This window comes from Lissotriton vulgaris, unplaced genomic scaffold, assembly GCF_964263255.1.
Source record: "Lissotriton vulgaris unplaced genomic scaffold, aLisVul1.2 SCAFFOLD_1409, whole genome shotgun sequence".
NCBI classification, from domain to species: domain Eukaryota; kingdom Metazoa; phylum Chordata; class Amphibia; order Caudata; family Salamandridae; genus Lissotriton; species Lissotriton vulgaris.
This window is the reverse complement of record NW_028251882.1, coordinates 244440-267157: the sequence shown is the minus strand read 5'-3', so window position 1 is coordinate 267157 and position 22718 is coordinate 244440. Positions and strand designations below refer to the sequence as shown.

The 22718-nt window shown below is 43.3% G+C and overlaps 1 protein-coding gene across 1 annotated transcript in view; it reads right to left on the bottom strand.

Moving 5' to 3' along the window:
* Nucleotides 1–364: 364 nt before the first annotated feature.
* The window catches only part of LOC147662715 (uncharacterized), a 175050-nt gene continuing 152696 nt past the window's right edge, over nt 365–22718 (bottom strand). The window contains exon 3 of the mRNA XM_086950954.1: nt 365–2265. Within this exon, the coding sequence (XP_086807080.1) occupies nt 365–2265 (1901 nt within the window). The remainder of the gene's footprint in view (nt 2266–22718) is intronic.

The following is a 22718-nucleotide window of genomic DNA, read 5'->3' as shown; positions in this document are numbered from 1 at the left end:
CACTCAGGAAGCAAAATACACGGAATGGAATGAGGCCACAAATAGTCACTAAGGAATGAGGTTAATTCACAAATTTCTATCCCTCATTGTGCGCTTTTCTCAGTAAACAGTTTGTTGGACGATAAATTGATTGATGTCTTTGTGGCTGCTTCATGTGAAGGTTTTGTAATGCTGAAAGCTTCTCCTCAGAGCACCTTTTACTCTCCCACCTTGTCTCTGTCATGTAGAGAGGTTGCTTTTATAACTGAAGTTTTTGTCACACTGAGAGCACTGATAAATTTTTTTCTCCTGTGGATTTTCTCATGTTGAATCAAACTGAGTCTCCAGCAGATGCTTCTCTGGCATTTAGACCAATGACAAGGTTTTACCCAGTGTGAGTTTTCTCATGTTCAGTGAGACCAGATTTCTGACTGAAGCTTTTCAAGCATTCAGAGCACTGATACGGTTTTAGTCCAGTGTGAGTTTTCTCATGACGAGCGAGACCAGATTTCTCACTGAAGCTTTTCAAGCATTCAGAGCATTGATATGATTTTAGTCCAGTGTGAGTTTTCTCATGTTGCGTTAGACTTGATTTCTGACTGAACCTTGTCTGGCATTCAGAGCACTTATATGGTTTTAGTCCAGTGTGAGTTTTCTCATGTTGAATGAGACCAGATTTCCGACTGAAGCTTTTCAAGCATTCAGAGCACTGATACCGTTTTAGTCCAGTGTGAGTTTTCTCATGACGAGTGAGACCAGATTTCTCACTGAAGCTTTTCAAGCATTCAGAGCATTGATATGGTTTTAGTCCAGTGTGAGTTTTCTCATGTTGAATGAGACCAGATTTCTGACTGAAGCTTTTCCAGCATTCAGAACACTGATACGGTTTAAGCCCAGTATGAGTTCTCTCGTGTTGAATGAGATTGGCCTTACAACTGAAACTTTGTTGGCACTCTGAGCACTTATATGGTTTTAGTCCAGTGTGAGTTTTCTCATGTTGAATGAGACCAGATTTGTGACTGAAGCTTTTCAAGCATTCAGAGCACTGATACGGTTTTAGTCCAGTGTGAGTTCTCTCATGACGAGCGAGACCAGATTTCTCACTGAAGCTTTTCAAGCATTCAGAGCACTGAAAAGGTTTTTGCCCCGTGTGGGTCCTTTCATGTAAAGTAAGGCTGAATTTCCGGCTGAAGCTTTTACAGCATTCAGAGCACTGATAATGTTTTTGCCCAGTGTGAGTTACAGCATGTCGTGAGAGAGTAGATTTCTGGCTGAAGCTTTTCCAGCATTCAGAACACTGATACGGTTTAAGCCCAGTATGAGTTCTCTCGTGTTGAATGAGATTGGCCTTACAACTGAAGCTTTGTTGGCACTCTGAGCACTTATATGGTTTTAGTCCAGTGTGAGTTTTCTCATGTTGAGTGAGACTAGATTTCTGACTGAACCTTTTCTGGCATTCAGAGCACTGATACGGTTTTAGTCCAGTGTGAGTTCTTTCATGACAAGTGAGACTATATTTATGACTGAAGCTTTTCCAGCATTCAGAGCACTGAAAAGGTTTTTGCCTTGTGTGGGTCCTTTCATGTAAAGTAAGGCTGAATTTCTGACTGAAGCTTTTACAGAATTGAGAGCATTGATAATGTTTTTGCTCAGTGTGAGTTACCGCATGTTGTAAGAGAGTAGATTTCTGGCTGAAGCTTTTCCAGCATTCAGAACACTGATACGGTTTGAGCCCAGTATGAGTTCTCTCGTGTTGAATGAGATTGCCCTTACAACTGAAGCTTTGTTGGCACTCTGAGCACTTATATGGTTTTAGTCCAGTGTGAGTTTTCTCATGACGAGCGAGACTAGATTTCTGACTGAACCTTTTCTGGCATTCAGAGCACTGATACGGTTTTAGTCCAGTGTGAGTTCTTTCATGACAAGTGAGACCAGATTTATGACTGAAGCTTTTCCTGCATTCCGAGCACTGAAAAGGTTTTTGCCCCGTGTGGGTCCTTTCATGTAAAATAAGGCAGAATTTCCGACTGAAGCTTTTACAGCATTCAGAGCACTGATAATGTTTTTGCTCAGTATGAGTTACTGCATGTTGTAAGAGAGTAGATTTCTGACTGAAGCTTTTCCAGCATTCAGAGCACTGATACGGTTTGAGCCCAGTATGAGTTCTCTCGTGTTGAATGAGATGGTCTTTCTGACTAAAGCACTTCAGGCACTTAGTGCACTGATAAGGTTTGTGCCCAGTGTGGATTCTCACATGTTGAATGAGATCGCTTTTCCGACTGAAGCCTTTCTGGCATTCAGGACACTGATACGGTTTTTGTCCAGTATGAGTTCTCTTGTGTTTAGTGAGGTGGGATTGATAACTAAAGTTGTTCTCACATTCATTGCTCTTATTCAAGTTATTTGTATCTCTAAGTTGGGTTTCTTCCTGGCTACATGCCATCTTAAGTCTGAATCTAATTCCGGAGTCTGTACTTGTTTATGTTAAAACTCAACATTAACTTCTAAATTACGCTGCTGAAGCTCTTCTTCACATTTGCATTCACCTAATTATAGCTTTTATTTGGAGATCAATGTTCTTATCTTTGATGCCAGCCTATCTAAGTTGTCTTATAAACTTTCACTGAGGGGCCCCTTATTTTTATTAAGATACCCCTCATGGATTCATTTTCTCCAAGTTATGCCCACAAGGATTCCCTCAAGTAGAATTAAGCTCATTCTGACTGCAGTTTATCGCATTTAATTTAGGAGTTTTAAAAGCACTGATAGGGTCTTTGAGGATTAGTACTTACAAGTGAGGTACATTTTTTATACAAGTAATGAACATGGATTAAAACATGTTAGGGTAGTTCTCAAATTATCAATAGTGTAACACTGGCCCTTTTTAAGCTTCCTATTCCGGTGAGGCCCAAAAAGGTACACCATTAACTTTGGAGGTCTGGCACACTTGGAAACAACATAGATCAACCCAAGAGACAGAGTTGGTGGGACAAATCTTTCTATATTGTAGATGTTAATCCAGTGTCTTTGCTATAATGACATCTGAGAAGAAAATTTTCAGTTATTTTTTAAAATACAATGTTTTCTTTCCTCCGAATCACAGGAGATGGAGACATAGGCTTGCTCGTGTAAACTGAGGTTATTAGCCTTCCTGACACTTCTGTCACATCACATCACGTCTACGGATACTGATTTGCTGGGAGAGGCTTAGGTCTCCAAGGCATTTCTCATAAACCATCAGGCAGAATTTGCAACACTGAATATTCCCAAGTGCTCTGTGTGAGGATCAGTTGTTGCCAATGTTCTTTGCTTGACCAACCGTGAAATGTTTCCTTTAAGTGAAAATATTCTTATATTTAGTAGCTGCCGTAGATTTTCAATTTACATGCAGGTACAGTTATTATTTCAGAGGCTATTCAATCCCAATAACTGACACTTGGTAAATGTTCCTGGTCATTGTACATCAAGGTTTGACAACAAATAATGATTGTAAGAAAGTCGATAAATCACTTTCACATTCAGCAGTTTCTTCTGCACCAAATTCCTCACCATTCCTGGTGCATAGAACTAGTTTTTCTTCAGAGATTTAGAGTGTTTCTACTTTCCTCAAAATAACCCTTTATAGAAATGTTTCCAACATTACAACATTTCTTTTTCTTTTTGTTGCTTCAGTGACCTGTAAAAATAGAGTTAGAAATTATAAGTGAGTTGCACTCCAAGGGGGTAAAACAGTTCATGGATACTGCATAGACAGGGAACTTGGGACCACTGAGACTCAATGTTGTGAGAGCAAAAGTAGTGAATTTAGAAAGAAACACAAGTTACACATGTATCATGACACAGATTCTCAGAAGCATCCAACACCAACAATTTACTCTTCCTGTGATGATGACTGGCATCACAGTAAGGTATTTGTACCTCCTTTAATGAATTATCAGATGTTGTGTACTCCCCTGCCCATTTAAAGGACTCTGCTATTCCTTATTTCAGGCATCCATGAAGGGACATTTCATTGAACAAAGGAATCTGCCTTGTTGTAATCACTGCTTTAAATGCCACTGGCGGAGCGTGATTATTTTATTAAGAGTGTTTTGGTCACTCAATTCCTGACCCTTGGGTGTGATACTGATACATAATACATACTTAAGAAACATGACTAACAGTGTGCCTCGTGAAACACGTGAGAGTTTGAAACTGCATCGTAAAAGCAAGCAGAAGGGTCACAAACTGGTTTGAGATTAAGTCATTCATGACAGAGAGAGAAACCTACTAATGTGCTATGAAAATAATATGAAAGGTAGTAATGCAGTCTGTAGTTTTAAAACAAAATATGATTATGAGAATGCTCAAGTAAAATTAGTCCTGCTTATGTTTTCTTTGAGATGTAAATCCGAGAGAAAGTGATTGCATGTTTCTTAATGAAACGTAATTAGACTATGCCTACAAGTATAATGAAATGGTGTTTTTATATTATTTCTTATGCATCTCTAGTTCTTTAATGTTTTCAACATTAGCATGTTTTTTCTTTAGAAAATAGTGATTTAGTGGTTTTCCATGTAGGCCTCAAAAATGTATTTTGTCTTTCATTATTTCCTTCGAATAATCTAAAGATGCCCCGATTGCACTGAAGCTACGAGTATTATCACTGAAGTTTCTGTCCTACAGTTTGAAAAATGTACATCCTTTCTGTTAGAATAAAACTGTATTGACTATGTTGCAAGCTCAGAAGAGAGCGAGTGGAGTGGACACGTTGAGTTGCAAATGTATTTACTATTTCCGAAGGGAAGTGATATTGCACATTCTTAACCCTTTCGCTGTGGCGGCAATTCCGCCGCAGCGCTAAGGGGAGAGGGGGTGCGCGCGGCGCTCCGACGCTTGTGACGGAACCGCTCCGTCACACCCCTCGGGTGGGCTGTGCTTGTGATGGAGTGGTTCCGTCATGGCCCCGCCCGCTCAATAGAACACGCCGCGCAGGCGCAAGATCAGCGCTGCGCAGGCGCGGCGAGCGGGCCATGACGGAACCGCTGCATCACCAGCACAGCCCACCCGAGGGGCGTGATGGAGCGGTTCCGTCATAAGCGTGGGAGGGGTTAAAGAACAATGACCACTGAACAAAGGTATTACGTATGGGTTCCAGAAGATTTGGGTTAGAGAACGATCACATCACGGTTACACTATGGATTTTGACCAATGGAAATCATGCAAACTACCTAAAAGTTATTTTGTGGGCAGGAACTGAAATCGTTTGGAGGCATAATTGCCCCTTGGGAAAAGGACGGCACGCTGCTATTTTCCCTTGCAAATCCTTGGCCTGACCTGCTGTCGGTCTGAACTCTGATTTTTCCCTGAACTGAAATCTCCTGATTACCTCCGCACTTTACCGGCTGGTGAAGTTGAGCAGGTAAAATCTTTCAGCTGAAGAATTTATTAACCGTGGGCAATGAACTCAGGTCCGCTAGTGGAGGTTGCAGAGATTAGCTAACAACGCATTAAATTGAAAACACAGAGTTCATGCAAAAACTCTGACTCTGCCACGTAGGGAGTTAGCAACTACACCCACAACCCTTTGATAAAACAACTTTACCTTTGCATGCTAAAAAGCATATAACCAATTCACAAAAGTGAGCTTCGAAAAATATCAGGCAATGAGAGAGGTGATGATTTTGGGGTCCCCCCTAACCTAGGGGAAGGCACAAGCAGATGCCTTGAACACAAAGAGCATATCATGCTGAACGATCCAGTGGTGGTCCCATCCTCGTAGGACCACCCAAAGCAAAGTTATGGGCAAAAATACAATGCTAACCAGAGGCTCAGCAAAGCATTATGGGATGAGATTCTAGAGTGCAGTGAATATTATAGTATTAGCTCTCAGTTGAGCCGGGAGAGATGCAGCTTCAGGAATGTTTTGATATTGCATACTATAATATTCACTGCACTCTAGAATCTCATCCCATAATGCTTTGCAGGGCCTTTGGTTGGGATTGTAATTTTGCCCATAACTGACTGTGCTTGGGGTGGTCCTAGGAGGATGGGAGCATCATTGAATCGTTCAGCCTGATATGCTCTTTGTGTCTAAGGCTTCTGCTTAGTTCTCCCCTTAGGTTGAGGAGGACCCCAAAATCATCAACTCTCCCATGCTTGCTAAATTTTCATTTTCACTTTTGTGAGACGACTATATGCATTTTAGCATGTAATGATAGAGTTACTTGTTGTTTTACCAAAGGTATGTGAGGTTTCTGTTTCATTAATTGGGATGAGACGGGACGGAGTTATGGAGTGGAATTTCACCAAGTTTTTGTTCAACTCCGCAGAATTCTGCGTAGTGGTACTCCGCCAACTTCGCCTACCCTTAGAATTCATGACTCCGGCTAATGCACGCTGTGCTCTAGCGTTCTACTGGGTCCACCTTGTGTCCTGATAAATCTACAATGAATTCTTAGTTTGTATGATTCCAAATAATGTGTTCTATTTTGCAATATGTTTTCTCTCTTTTTCTCTCTTCCTTCCACAGTAGGTGTTATTTGACGATGTATTTGTTCTGGGCTGTGATGTGCTGTGACTTACCTGTATACAAAAGAATAACCGTTATTACATGATTCTAGTGCATTTTTGTGCTTTGACCATTCAATCTTGAAGTTTAGATAAAGATAACTTGATAACTATTCCATGTGTTTTTCCTTACTTATTGTTGATTTTATTAATATTGTGTGTATATTATTAGCTAGGCACTTCTTTATTACAGGTCCTCATGAAGGAGTGGCTTTCCATCTCTAGTTATCTGAGTCCCTATTAGCTCATACGGAGGACCTTAAGATTATGATTAAATTGTAGAGTTTCTATGGGTCAAACTCTGTGTTATTGTGAATTGTGTTGCTGAGGATTGAGTTTACGATGTGGTGGGTAACCTATGTTTGAGCTCACAAATTTTACACCTCTTCCCCTGGATCACCACCGTAGACTGAGGCTGTGTCCAGTTGGCTCAGTGGAATTCATCATTTCAAATTATATGGAGGATAAGGACTTACCTGGTGGCCCGGAACTTGTCACACTCCTTTGACAGGACCCAGACACTGCAACACCTAAAAAAAGAAAAAAAACTGCATAACGGGAAAGGAAAGTAAAATGGGATAAGAAAAGACGAATACTACAGAAACAGAAGAATAATAAAAAAGAGGCTATCTTCCACTCTTCTTCAAAGAGACCCAGTGCGGCCCTGGTGGTGACAAACAGGACAGGAAAGGGCAGGCTGGTGAAGAAACAAATATTTACAATACTCCTTCTCAGGGGTCTTACCAATAAGTAGTCCATTCAAGAGTGGCAAAGAAATCAACACAGAATCTGAAATATGAAAAGACATCTTTATTATCATTAATTGTGAGGCTCCGTCGCCCAGCCACGCTTAAAGCAACTGGATGAGAGAGTCTGCCTGCATGGCCTTCGCACAGGCCTTTTATACAGAATATTTCGCTTTAAGCACACATTCCTGCTTTGAAGTGCATTATGTTGGAAATTCCCAGGACGTGCATACAAAGCACCACTTTCAGGATAAGTCCAGGCTAAGAAAAGAATTGCACACATGCTTGGTTTCCTGTTCCATCAGGCCGGACAAACCCACCATAAAACCCTTCAACTAGATCGATGAACATGTCTTAAAGGAAAAGCAGCAACAGATGGGACGGAGATAGAAGCCGTGGGAATGGTGCCATAAAAGGTCGGACATGTCCTGCTCTTTGAACTTTATTGCGCCAGCTGCTGAACAAGGAACTGGCTTGGGACTGGCTTGGGAGGTTAGCCTCGAGCAACAGGGTCAGCTGTCGTCAGGTCATGCAGAAGTCAGCACAAAACCCATGCTAAGGTTATGTCCTTTAAATGCTTACTCTGCCATGGGAGAGAGCCTACTGTAAGGGCAACAAAATAACATGGCTGCTATTTACAAGATGAAACCCAAGTGTTCAATGCAAAACCTTCAAATGCACAGTGAATCCATTGGTGTAACATGACGAAAATACTCATGAATAACGCATTCATTATTTGCGGTTCACTGATACCAAATTCATAACAGAGTCATGACATTTAAAACACAGGTTCAAAATGCCAAGAACCACAGAGCATCCTTTTGCCCTTACATAGGCAATAACCTATACATGGCTATATTCATCACTAGCTGGTGTTGATGTAAATACTGTACCAAAGGAATTATCAGTAAACTCTGACCTAACCAGTTCATGTTCAGGTAAAATGTGAAACTCATGTGAAGAAAAAGAAAGAGTATGTTGGGAAGTTGGTGCAGACGTCAATAGTGTAGGGGAAAACATACCAAAATATAGTAGCCAATAAAATACATAAAAGTATTAAATCGTCATTCCTCAATACAATCTCCATTTTCTAATGTCGCTCACGCAATCTTGGTAGAGTACATCAGCTGTGATTATTAGCAGGTCATAGGGACACTGCAGGTCCTGCAGGCCTACTGCCACTACTCAGGTCACAAACTGAACCATTTGTACTCCTACGTGACCCTGCAACTGGCAAATGGTAACCAATCAAAAATTTAACAAAAAACCATAATACAATTCAGCAAGGGAAAAAGAACAACAAAAGGTCAAATGCGTAATACTTGCACAGTCCTAAGCAGACAGCAAATCCTAGAATTTTCTAATAACGTTTTATATTGCTTCCTACGCATTTCAGTAATTCATTATATGTTTAAGTGAAACAATGGTGTTCTTGATCAATGCTCTCAGATGAAAAAGGGATACTCTTCCACAGAGAGTGGACTTAATTCTGCTTTTACTAAACAGAAATACTTTAAAACAATGCCAGCAAAGCAGCAAAAATTATTTTCCAAACTTCAAGTCTATATAAGCTCACAGAAAATACCCAAAGTCCATCAGATCCGCTTCCAGTGTTTTCTTCGCGTTGGGCCTCTTCAAGTCAGGCCTTTCATGAGGAGACAATACTGTTTAGTTGGAGTGCCGTCCGGGGAAAACACTCACAGCTCACTCGAAAGTTTCAATGTTTCAAAACAATGCACCAGTGTCTCTTCTTGGTGGCAGGCACTACAAATGATGTGCTGTTCATTGATCAAGGGCACAAAGCATCTCGTGCAGATCCAAGCACTGTTTAGCAAAATCAGCAGCACTTTCAGGCTCCAACACTCATCATTTAGTGTCAGAGGACGCTCAAGCTGCTCTCTCCTGGGCACCAGAATGTAGTGCCTTTTTCCAAACGTGGATCCTTGGGTGCACTGCCTTTCCACTGGTGCAAAGCAAAAGAGGTGTGAATGTGGCCAAAACTCGGGCCAATGGCTCAAGGGAATGTACACTGACAGAGGTTTACCAGCACATAACAGGTACAGAGCCCAAACAACAAATAAACAAATCAGCTCCTCCTTTCTTCTGCAACGCCTTTCGCAAATCAAATGCCTTGCCTTGGAGGAATCACCGATGTCGCGCTGATGATCGTTCGTGACTTTCTTGTTGTAGAGCCAGGAAATCTGTTCATCTTAGAGCGGTCACTGATGGGGTGTGAGCTTAGTGTTGATCACAGGTCTGCAGGGAATCACTCTTCCTTTAACTCTGGAAGATCTTAGCAGGACCTGTTAATGATGCAGGATATGTAACACAATTGTTAGTTTCCTTCAAATCAAGCACAAAAAGCAGTTCATGTGTTTTAACAAAAGGACTGGCAAGCAGGTGACCTACAATCTGCATGGGAGTGACAATGTGCTATGAGCATAAAATACAAGAGCAAAGGCAAAAGGGCCAATCAGTATCTTTAGAATCTTCAGGTATGTTCTTTTCATTATTCTCTGTCATCTATAGCTACACAGGATTTCTATCAAAATGAATTTCCTCACACAGTGGCATTGTCTAATGGGGTAAATACATGTGTTCCCTCAATGACTAAGCCTAGGTGTTCCTAAATTCCTTATCTAGAACATCTCGAATAGAAAGATAACATCATTCACATTATCAAAGACATGAAGAAAAGTCCCTTTAAAAATGTGCATTAAGTGCACTATGCAATACAAAAGGCTAATGATCAAATGTGAAGACAAAGAACAAACACTAGAAAGTCCTGGTATTTGCATGTTTAGAACACATCTAATCCCACCAAAAAAAAAAATTAAAGCAGCAGGAACACAAGAAAGCTGAAAAATTAAAAATAGACATTGGAACCAACCTATCACTACCTTGACAGTCAGTCTGAAAAAAACATTTTACATAACATGGGGGGTCCCTAATACATAACTACAGTCTAGAAGTGTGCACATAAACAATACACCCATAATAATAAATGGGCTGACTGGTGAAAGGAATATGGGAAAAGGGGAAATGGAATTAGGACACAACTAAAATGCCTAATAACTAAGCATAATGCGACATTGGTCAGGGGCATTGGTCAGGGGCGGAACAACAAAAGGAAAATCTATAGGAAGAACAAGAGTGTGCTTGGGTGCCTCAGGCATGTAACACAGCACCAAGAGAACGGGGAATACACAAAAGACCAAAGTTACACAAATTCTAATTCTATGTTCCTGTTCTCTCTTCAGGGAGAGGAAAAAAATTAAACCTGGCTTCCTTTCAAGGGGACAAAGCCATATGCTATTTGGGAAACAAAACATAATCAAATAACGCAATATAAAAATTAGATCACCGTGAGTCACAGATCTATAATTCTATCCTTAGGTCCAATCAAGGATACATAACAATTTAGGGCTGCCTATTCCTTTAAGGGAATGTGCAGTACGTAACATCAGGTGATACACTTTGAACCTGTTATATTTGTTTAGTTATTTATTTTCAATACAGCCAAATGTATAGCCAAAGGTAGGCATGCACTGGTAAAAGTGCTGCCATCCTTCCTCACAGTATGCAAACCATATCTGTGAAATTTATCATTATACCAAATTCATCCAATACAGGAGAACTTGTGATGGTAACAACATGAACAAACATACAAAAATGCAGCACCATGGCATGTGTATTTTATGCACTTTAAACCTGCAGTCAAAAACCCAATATTTGGGCCTGTCTAAATTGTCAGGTCCAAACTCCATACAAACTCTATACCCAGCGTTTGACATTTGAGCACAACGCAGTTGTAGATCAATTGTCAAAATATAATATGTCATGACAGCTGTAAATACCGCAAACAGAAACATGTACATTTTTTTTTCTGTTAAAGAAATGACGCAAAAACACATCTTTTGTCAATTAGCCAAACTCACGTGTCTTCTCTTCTTAAGAACAATCCATGAAAAAATCTGTTGGCAAAAACAGAAAAATACACAACACAAAAACATTGTACCATACACAAAAAATAACTGTGTATTACTTAACTGTTAATGAGCAAATCTGTACTGAACGTAGGCCTGTAACCTATAACCTTCAAAATTGTGTGAAAAAGGCTGCATGTTATTTTTATCTAAAACTGGATGCATCATTTCGTTTTCCGTAAAATAAAACACAGCTAACAAACATTGTATCAAGCATTTAACACGATGTTTAAAGAAACCCCTTTTCATCTCCCTGTTTAAATCAAGGTCTTTCATGTTACCACGGTGAAACCAGAAACCAGAAACCTCACCCTTAGCAGCCCGTGCAGAGAGGTCATTCTGCATTCCTCGGAAACAAAGGCCTAATTAAAAGGCTGTAAATGGCAACACATGAGGGGCCTGCTCCATAATTTATGGGGAAACACTTAAAAGAGAACATCTCAGCGAGCGCGCTGAGCCAGCTGTTGCAGATTCTCCCAGCCCCCAGCTTCTGCCACAGTGGAGCTGACAAAGCCAGTAGGCTGGATCTAATCAACAATAATTCAAGCTATTTTAAAAAAATAATTTCTCTTTTTAGGCGCTAAAATGATCACTATTCCCATATTATTAGACTACATTCACTGTCAATGTGTCTCAAAAGCTGAAGACACACAGACCAGTTTTTAGAGTAATTTACTTGTTGCAATCCTATGGCACACACTGCATCAGTGTTAAATAAGCAAACTGTCCGTAGGCCTAGCTTGAAAGTAGAACCTCCAATCCTGATATTAAAACAAGCCTGTGTACTGGCACATTAACCCACTGAATCACAAGAAAGCACAACCTTATGTCAAAACCTAAATGCATGCATTTGCTTAAGGCTGAGACACTTTAAGGAAAGCAAAAATGCAGTTTAAACAGTGAATTTACTCAAAATCGACTTTCTGATTTTGGGCATTACAAAATGAATATTTTACAATTTTCTTGCAGAATATGTATTACTAGAAAGTCTATTACATAATCCAAGAGTCAGGTATCTGAAAATAATAATTTATACGTTATAAAAATGAGCTTGCTTGCGCCTATGGCAAGCGAATTTATACACATGTATTCTTGTCATTTAAGTGATGCAACATAGCGCAAATCACATTTTAATGCTAAGAGGTCATAGCATGAGTGTTACGCTTTATGAATATTAAAAAACGATTTTGGTAGCACTAATTTTTATGAATTATTTTTCCATAATTAATAATTTTTGTCTTCTAATAAAACCCAATTATTTCTGTTTGTGATTGGTTTTACATATAAGAGCCCGCTACATCCCTTGCCTCTTATTGAGATGCATTAACTCACAAACCTTAGCGCATATGCCTAGTTTAAAAAAAAACGTCAAATTCTGCGACACTTTCTAGGGCCCCTTTAATGTACAAGGGCCATCATGCAAAATTCCACCCGTGTTTAACTACAAAAAATGCTGGCTGAAAAAACATTCCTATCAAATATATTGCAGCTAAAAACGTTTTGCCTGTGAACATTTAATACAGTGCATTTAAGTGCAAAACGCTGTAAATGCATTTATTTCTGCAAAAACATGTTACTTCGTTTTTGGCTGGGGCCTAATTTAAATCCATTAAATGTGAACCACACACATTGAGCACATTTCAGACATAAACAGAAAGTGTGGAAAACATTTAGGACACACAATACAGCGCTCTCCAACCATTTCTTGTAAATCGCGTCGTCGCAATGTACAACAAAACTCACAAACAAAATAGACATGTAAACACACATTTTAACCACGCATTCAAACACACATTTAAACCCACAAATCAACACTCAGAACGAAAACAGGACAGTCCGGACTATACGTAGCTGTAAGTCATATTTACAAGAAACACTGCTCAACAGTGTAAAAACCAAAAATACACTCAATTCACTAGCTGCAGCTGGCAGAACACCAAAAATCGTTCTGCATATCCATTCATAAAATTATACAGAGTAAAGCATCCTTATTATGTATTATTACATATTTTAATTCCCTGCGAATACAAAATCACCAAGGAAGAAATATGTTTGTAAATCTAACCTATTTAGATAAACCGGCTAATTCAAGCGCATACAAAGTTGGCCAATACAAAGCTTCAAATTCGCTAAGATCAGGCATCTTATAGCTCACTAATCCAGCATCAAACTTCAAGGGTTACGGGATTTACCAAGTCCCTGCAAAGAACAAATACCCTCGGTTTTTGGCGTCTGCAGGCGTCAAATAACACAACAAAGAATCAAGTACTAAGAACCACAAATGCAATGGAACCATGCAACAACAAAAACGCTAGCAAAGTGTCACCGACAAAAACACTAGCAAAGCGTCAACAACAAAAACACTCGCAAAGGTGCATACGACAAAAGCACCAGCAAAGTGTCAATTACTAAGGACTATGGGAGCGACCCACATATACTTATCACAGCTGTATCAAAGAAATAGATGTCCAAATTCTAACTGCCAATTTCTAACTGCACTAACAGTCTCTTTAAAAAAACTTGCGCCAAAAAGGGTTGCTCAGTCAGGAGTGACATCTTTTGGAGAGTTTTAAGTCAGAAAAATCAAAAATATGCCAGGCCGCAAAGACAGAGAATCCCCCAGAACCTCCGTGCACAGAGTACCTCTTTTAGTAGATTCCTGTCTTGCCTTCCCCAGCACAGTTCTTTTCTCTGAAAAACTCTCTCCTCCAGGTATTCACTTCCATGATGAGCCCCCGAGTTGGGCGCCAACTGAAGAAACAAATATTTACAATACTCCTTCTCAGGGGTCTTACCAATAAGTAGTCCATTCAAGAGTGGCAAAGAAATCAACACAGAATCTGAAATATGAAAAGACATCTTTATTATCATTAATTGTGAGGCTCCGTCGCCCAGCCACGCTTAAAGCAACTGGATGAGAGAGTCTGCCTGCATGGCCTTCGCACAGGCCTTTTATACAGAATATTTCGCTTTAAGCACACATTCCTGCTTTGAAGTGCATTATGTTGGAAATTCCCAGGACGTGCATACAAAGCACCACTTTCAGGATAAGTCCAGGCTAAGAAAAGAATTGCACACATGCTTGGTTTCCTGTTCCATCAGGCCGGACAAACCCACCATAAAACCCTTCAACTAGATCGATGAACATGTCTTAAAGGAAAAGCAGCAACAGATGGGACGGAGATAGAAGCCGTGGGAATGGTGCCATAAAAGGTCGGACATGTCCTGCTCTTTGAACTTTATTGCGCCAGCTGCTGAACAAGGAACTGGCTTGGGACTGGCTTGGGAGGTTAGCCTCGAGCAACAGGGTCAGCTGTCGTCAGGTCATGCAGAAGTCAGCACAAAACCCATGCTAAGGTTATGTCCTTTAAATGCTTACTCTGCCATGGGAGAGAGCCTACTGTAAGGGCAACAAAATAACATGGCTGCTATTTACAAGATGAAACCCAAGTGTTCAATGCAAAACCTTCAAATGCACAGTGAATCCATTGGTGTAACATGACGAAAATACTCATGAATAACGCATTCATTATTTGCGGTTCACTGATACCAAATTCATAACAGAGTCATGACATTTAAAACACAGGTTCAAAATGCCAAGAACCACACTGGGAGGACGCAAAGAGCTGGAAGTCAGATCTAGAGAGAAAGAACACGGAAGATATAGACCAAGGAGAGGATAGAATCATGAGGTGTGGAGGAGACAAATGTGTTGATGGTCAAGGGACTGCTGGGGAACATGGGAGGCAAGCGTGCTGATGGCCCAGTGCCTCCCGACCCGAGAAGGGCCCAGACCTGCACTAGGGCCCCAGGACATTCATATTCCTTGAGGAATGTGGCTGCATCAGGTGGGTGCCAGGGTTAGTGGGAACTCAAAAAATGATGGGGGAGGTTTGCAGGAACATGGGGTGGCTGCCCACTGCTACAACGACCATGTGTGGCGGCACGTTTTGCCAGATAAACCTTAGTATTTATAAGAGCCCTAAAGTAAGAGGCAGAAAGAATAAAACTGTTATGAAGAGAATACACTGGCAGAGTTCAACAGTTCTTTATTAGCTTCCAAACCTTCAGGCCAACGGATGATAGAGCATTCCAAATGTGGCTGGACAAAGGAGGAATAGTGGGTTGTACCAAGTAGGTTAATTATAACAAAAAAATCACACAATTTAGGAACCCGGAGATAAATAGCCTGACCCTGCAGTATACCAACATTTGTACAGAAACACGCTTAAAACAGCTAGCATAAAAACAAATAAGGAAGAGGACTACGTAAAAGCCATGTGTTTGTTTTATTTTATTTTATTTTTTTAAGATCATAAGCTATCTAGCTAGAGAATGGTCTGGAGAGGCAGTCAAATTCTTGAAGCTGAAGAGAGATAAAAACAGAGACACAGAGATACACAGAAAGAGACTTAAGAAGAAATAGAAGAAAAGGAAACAGAAGGCACTAGGAAACGTTACCTGATGGTTATCTTGTTTATTCCTCCAAGGGAGGCAGCCGCACCACCTGGCCCGTCCCAGAATACCTTGAAAGGAAGTAAAGATTTGCTTCAACCAAGAGCTTATCTGCATCAAACGTGAATCTCACTTCCTCTCATCTTCCAAAACAACTGTCCTTAACTTACAAAGAAAAACAAACTCTTGTTCTCTGCAAAACCGTTGTAAAGCACCGTTGGTCTATGATTAAATAGAATATTTTTTTTAACCTTTTTATTCTTCTGGTATCTACGACCAAATCCACAACACCCTCCAAATCCAAACCTTGCACTGCAATGGACACACAATGAACCATGATCACTTGCTGAACAAGGTCCGAGTGAAGACACAGCCCACCAACAAGCTAAACAAGGTCTGAGTGCTCATACAGCGCACCCACAGGCTGGACAATGTTCGAGTGACGAGACAACGCACCAACAGGCTTAACAAAGTCTAAGTGCACATTCAGCGCACCCACAGGTATAGGAGACTCTGAGTGAACAGACAGCCCACCCACAGGCTGAACAAGCACTGAGTCAAAATGCAGCCCACCCACAGGCAGAACAAGCACTGAGTCAAAATACAGCCCACCCACAGGCGGAACAAGGTCTGAGTCAAAATACAGCACACCCACAGACTGAACAAGGTCTGAGTCAACATACAGCGCAACCACAGGCTGAACAAGGTCTGAGTCAACTTACAGCACACCGACAGGCTGAACAAGGTCTGAGTCAACTTACAGGACACTCACAGGCTGAACAAGGTCTGAGACAACATACAGCGCACTCACAGGCTGAACAAGGTCTGAGACAACATACAGCGCACTCACAGGCTGAACAAGGTCTGAGACAACATACAGCGCACTCACAGTCTCAGAGAGCATATCCAAACAGCTAAGCTCACTTCTTCATGACCCAATTTTTCTATTTAGAGCCCATGAAATATACAAATTAAACCAACCTGGTTGACAAACAGCAAGTTTAAGTATTTGTACATATTTCTGCCCACCCTCCATAAATCAGTCAACCACACTCAGATTTACAGAAACCATGCAGCGTCCGACCGAATGCTGAGAAATGGCAGCAATAAGGCATCAATGCATCCAATCCCTGCCCTTAAGGTGAACTAGGAGTGGAAGCGAGGAGACCCACCTGAAGGAACAATATGTGAGCCAAATGGCTGGTGGGCGATGTTGGAGTCAAATGAGGAACATTTGAGATGGCAAGACCTGAAGGCCCTCCGTTGTGATGGGAACCAGTCAGCCCATGATCAAGTGAAAAAGACGCAGATTGGATGATGACCTGCAATTAGTGACCTCTGCCCTGGAAAGGCAAGGGGTGAAGCAATGCCTTGAAGGATGGATGGTCACCCATTCACTGGCTGTCAATAGTGAACGGAGGGCAGCAAGGCTTCCCAGCACAGGGTGGGGCAAGTATATGAGCGAACAGGGAAACTATACAAGGGCCCACTGGTCATGCTAATATGGATGAATGTATGTATGTATGTATGTGGTATTACTATCAAAAGACGCACAATTGATGGACGCAATGCAGAACAAATTAACATTCACCCCCATTCAAGAGACCTGGGTTAAATCCATCATTATTTTGCTCACCATGCCACCCAGTTTAGACCTGACAATATGCAAATCAGTCTTGACCCTGTGCCCCAGGGGAACAGTCCAGCCCGAACTGTTAAGCCAGGTCCTCCCTGAACCGGAAACAAGCATCCTTGGACCTATTTCAGGGTTTCACCCCCCTTCAGCCAGGATAGCTTGAATCCAGTGGCACAGGGAGCCCGGACCCATGTCTGGGCATACTTGGCGCACTTGGGGCGAGGAAGCAAAGACACACAATTGAAGGGCGGAACACAGAAAAAACCAAAACATTCACCCCCAGTCAAGAGATCTTGGTTAAATCCATCATTCTTTTGCTCACCATGCCACCCCAAGTTTAGACCTGGCCATATGCAACTCAGTCTTGACTCTGTGCCTCATGGGAACAGTCCAGCCTGAACTGCTAAGCCAGGTCCTCCCTGGACTGGAAAGAAGTATCCTAGGACCGTTTTCAGGGTTTCACACATCTTCAGCCAGGAAGGCTTGAATTCAGATGCACAGTTGCCCGGGACCCACATCTGGGCATACCCGGTACGCTTAGGGCGAGGAAGCAAAGACACATAATTGATGGACAAAATGCAGAACAAATCAAAACATTCACCCCCATTCAAGAGACCTGGGTTAAATCCATCATTATTTTGCTCACCATGCCGCCCCGGTTTAGACCTGGCCATATGCAAATCAGTCTTGAACCAGTCTTGACGCTGTGCCTCATGGGAACAGTCCAGCCCGAACTAAAAGCCTGGCTGATGAGGGCTGTTAATCCGAAACCGGTCCCAGGAGGCTTGTTTCCAGTCCAGGGAAGACATGGCTTGGCAGTTCGGGCTGGACTCTTCCCATGAGGCACAGAGTCAAGACTGATTTGCAGATAGCTATGTGTTAGATTTGGGGGTCTCTGATTGGCACAGGTAAGTACTTGGGACATACAGGGACCCTCTCCTCTAGTCAGGGCAAGGGACTTACTCTTCAAAATAACCCCTGCTCACCCTCTAGGTTGCGTGGCGCGAGCAGACACGGCTAATCTCAGAGCATTATGGGTTAAGCATTTGTAAATACGCACAGTAACTCAATGACAACACCACAAAAGGGATACCACACTATGTTTTCTATCAAAAATAATTACTTTTATATAAGGCTTAGCACAACAACCAATTACGTTTAAAATTAGGCCACAATACTATTCAGGCAAAGCGTCCTTCAACAAATGCGTGATTCTTTTGTTCTGCGCATGTTGCGCACTGCATACATGTTGCGGACTTCACCGGTCCGGGGCACACACCCTGGGGTGCACGTCGAAGTACAGTACCTTTAGAGATGGGGAGTCCGGCTCGAATGAGGCGTGACGGCGGACTTGGAGCGGTGTCGGCCTCTCAGGGCGGTGATCCCGGCTGGTGGCGGCGTGATCTGGACGAGGCGTAGAGCGGGGGCCACGGGGCGATGAGGCGGATGATCCGGGTCCTTAGGAGGTCACAGTGCAGTGTGTTCGAGCCGTACCTTCCTTTCGGGCTGCTGTGTGGATGCGGGCAGCGCGGCACGAGGCAGCCAGTACGAGGCATACGGGCCGGCTCTTTAGTGCGGCGCGGTCACAGAAAGCAGGAGCGCGGTGTGAGGCGGCCAGTACGCTTTGTGCGTACGGGCCGTACTTCGCCTTGCACTGCACTCCGGTCTGGCTTCCAGTGGTGGGGGGGCCGCAAAGCGAGCAGAGCGGCTCAAAGGGGAGAAGGAGGTAGAGTGCGGGCGGCCCAAGCGGAACGGTGCGGACACGGCTCAGGTCAGAGCGGAGTCACCCGGGGCATGGCGGCCAGGCACAGGCTGGACAACAGACGGGGGGGCGAGGCACACTTGGTATCGCGGCTCCAGCGGCACAGAAGATCGGGCAAAAGTCCAGCAGCTCGTCAGGGAAGGCAGGGGAGAGTCCAATAATCCTGGGACTCTGTTCAGGGGGCAAGCTCTCCCACAAGCCCTTGGAGATTGTTGAAGCACAAGTTTGCAAAGTCTCTTTAGTCTTTTCCTCTCCTTTCACAGCAAGGCACCCTCTGTAGGCCAATCCCCCAGGTTAGGGACAGTACTCCTCCTTCAGCTTTTCCAGGTCCTTCTCGTCGGGCAGAGGTACTTCGTGGTTCAAGCAGGATCTGATTTCTTAGGAGCAGGGCTCCTATATTTATACCACATTCCTTTTGTTCTTGCAGGCCAGGGGGCCTTTGCCCAGTTCAGCCCAGTTCTGGAGCACTTTGTTTACAGGACTCTGGCTTCTTCTTTCAGTGTGCAGGGCAGAGACATCAGACGCTCCACTGGAGGTGGAGCCAGCATTGTGGTGGCAGAGCACAGCCCTATTCAGAGTCAAGGGGCACTCCTCCCACCCATCCTGGCGTAATCTTCCTATTCACCACCTGGCCGCCCAGACTGTCTCCTGGAATCCCCCAGCCCTGTCACACACAGAAACCAGACAGCAGATACACATCTGAGCAGAGGCGGGCTGACATGGTTAGGCAAGCAAACACCAGCTTTCTAAAAGTGGTATTTGCAAACACAGAACATTAAAATAAACCTCACTAAAAGATGTATTTTATTATTTTGAGTTCAGGCATACTAAACTCGAATTTCTACCATGTTCCCTGAGTCTGTTAGGATCATAGGATGTAACAATTCTAACAGCCCATTCTGGCCTATGAGAACAGGTAGCCTTGCAATAGTGAAAAACAAAAATGGCTGTAATTCACTATTAGGACATGCCACACACATCATGGCTTGTCCTACCTTATGCTTACAATGCATCCTGCCCTTGGGCCTACCATAGGGGTGACTCACATGAAGTAAAGGGAAGGTTTAGGGACTGGCAAGTAGGGGCACTTGCCCAGTCAGCATGACAGTACCAGACTGCACGCAGTTTCTGCAATGGCAGACCTTAGGCACATTTTACAAGGCTGCTTCTGTGTGTGGCACAATCAGTGCTGCGAGCCCACTAGCAGCATTTGGATTTACAAGCCCTGGCACTCCTGGTGCCATTTACTGGGGTCTAATAGTAAACCAAATAAGCCAATCATGGAATCCAATCAATATATACATTTTACACAGGGAGCACTTGCACTGTGGCACTGATTGGCAGTGGCACAGTGCTCTGAGCAGCTAACACCAGCAAAACACATGAGGCAACAGCAGCAAAAATGGAAGGGAGATCCACACCAAGGATGCCAGGTCTAACACTATGTCTGAACTGGGGTAGCGAAGTCAGCTAAAGAACGATGATGGATTCAACCCAGATCTGTGACTGCGGGTGAGTGTCTGAAAAGTTTCAGCGCTCCGTCTATCATTCCTTGTGTTTGCTTTGTTTGCCCTAAGTTGGCAGGGTATGCCCAGAAGTGGGTCCCTTGCTCACTTATCCACTGGATTCAAGCTAGCCTGGCTGATGAGAGCTGTTAGCCCAAAACCAGTTCCAGGATGCTTGTTTCCGGTCCAGTGAAGACATGACTTGGCAGTTAGGGCTGGACTGTTCCCATGAGGCACATGGGCAAGATTGATTTGCATATAGCTGTGTCTGAACTGGGGTGGCGTAGTGAGCTAAAGAACTATGATATATTCAACCCCGATCTGTGACTGGGGGTGAGTGTCTGAAAAGTTTCAGCGCTCCGTCCATCATCTCCTTGTGTTTGCTTTGTTCACCCTAAGTTAGCAGGGTATGTCCTGACGTGGGTCCCTTGCTCACTTTATCACTGGATTCAAGCTAGCCTGGCTGATGAGGGCTGTTAGCCCAAAACCAGTCCCAGGATGCTTGTTTCCGGTCCATTGAAGACATGGCTTGGCAGTTCGGGCCATGAGGCACAGGGTCAGACTGGTTTGCATATGAACATGTCTGAACTGGGGTGGCGAAGTGAGCTAAAGAACGATGATGGATTCAACCCAGATCTGTGACTGGGGGTGAGTCTGAAAAGTCTCAGCGCTCCGTCCATCATCTCCTGTGTTTGCTTTGTGGTATTACTATAGCATGAACCCAGCGAAAAAGGCAATGGAGTGCTGTAGATGGCCAAAGACAAGCAAAAAATTCAGGCGAAAATCCAAGACGACCTCGCGGCCATCTCTGAATGGATGGTAGTTAACTACTTTCAACTGAAGTCCACCAAGTCAGAAGTGCTCCTGGTGGGCTGAGATGCTCATCGATGGGGCAATCAATGGTGGCCTGTGGCCCTTGGAACCCCACCTCAACCGAAATCCATGGTCAAGAAACTGGGAGTTTCTATGGATGTGCTCTCTCATTTGAGGGGCACGCTAAGAAAGTGGCTGGCACTTGCTTTGGTGTCTTACATGGCCTGAAACCCATTTTGGGACTTTGACGCACCTGCTCGATAGTTGATTGTCCTATCCACCGTGCTGTCACGACTAGACTGCTGTAATGGGTTGCTACTTGGTGTTAATTGTGCTGTGACCAAAAGACTTTAATGGGCCCAGAACGTAGGCCTCTCCCCTACTACAGAGCCTGCATTAGCTCCCCATAAAAGAGAGGGTAGAGTTTAAGAGTTTATGCACGGCCCATAAGGCAATTTATGGCCATGCACCTGCTCACATCAGAGACTGTCTGGAAGTGTATAGCCCAAAAAGATCACTCAGATCTTCTGATTCTCAGCTGCTGGTCTGCCCTCGGTACAAACTGGGAACCAAGGGAGGGAGAGTCTTCTCAGTGTTGGTCCCTCAGCTATGGAATAAGCTGCCTGAGGGGCTACGCAGAGAAGTGAATCTCCTGCGGTTTAGAAAGTCCTTAAAAACATTGCTGTTTGGAAAGGTTCTGGGTGCAATGTAAGTTGGCTGCTGCACTACCTCTTTGTGTTGCATGAAGGTATTGTGTACATTCCATCGATTTCCGAGCGCCTAGAGACCTGTAGGTGATTTGGCCCGATATAAATCTAATATAACAATAACAATATAACAAGTACTGCCGTGTTTCAGACCTTCTCTGCCAGCTCCACTGGCTATCTAAAGAACAGAGAGTCTACTTTAAGAATCTGTGTATGACACACAAGATCCTGTATGGCCTGGGTCCACAAATTTTGAGCGAGCTGTGCTCTCTGTATGTCCCAGCTCGAGCCTTGCACTCTGCGGACCTGCATTTAGCCTGTGTCCCACCAGTGCACCGGACAAGAACAAGGGGGCGCTCGTTCAGAGCACTGGCATCAGCCCTTTGGAATTCCATTCTCCTTGCTGCCCGTAGCACGCAAGACCATTGGCCTTTCAGGAAAAAGATCAAGTAGTGGCTTCCTCACCGTCTGCCCTATCAGATTTAGCGCTGTGACACCATGTTGTTGGGGCAGCCATGTTCTCTACAAGTGCGTATAACATAACATAAAGTGATGGAAGAGGAGGCAGTTTGTTCACGGT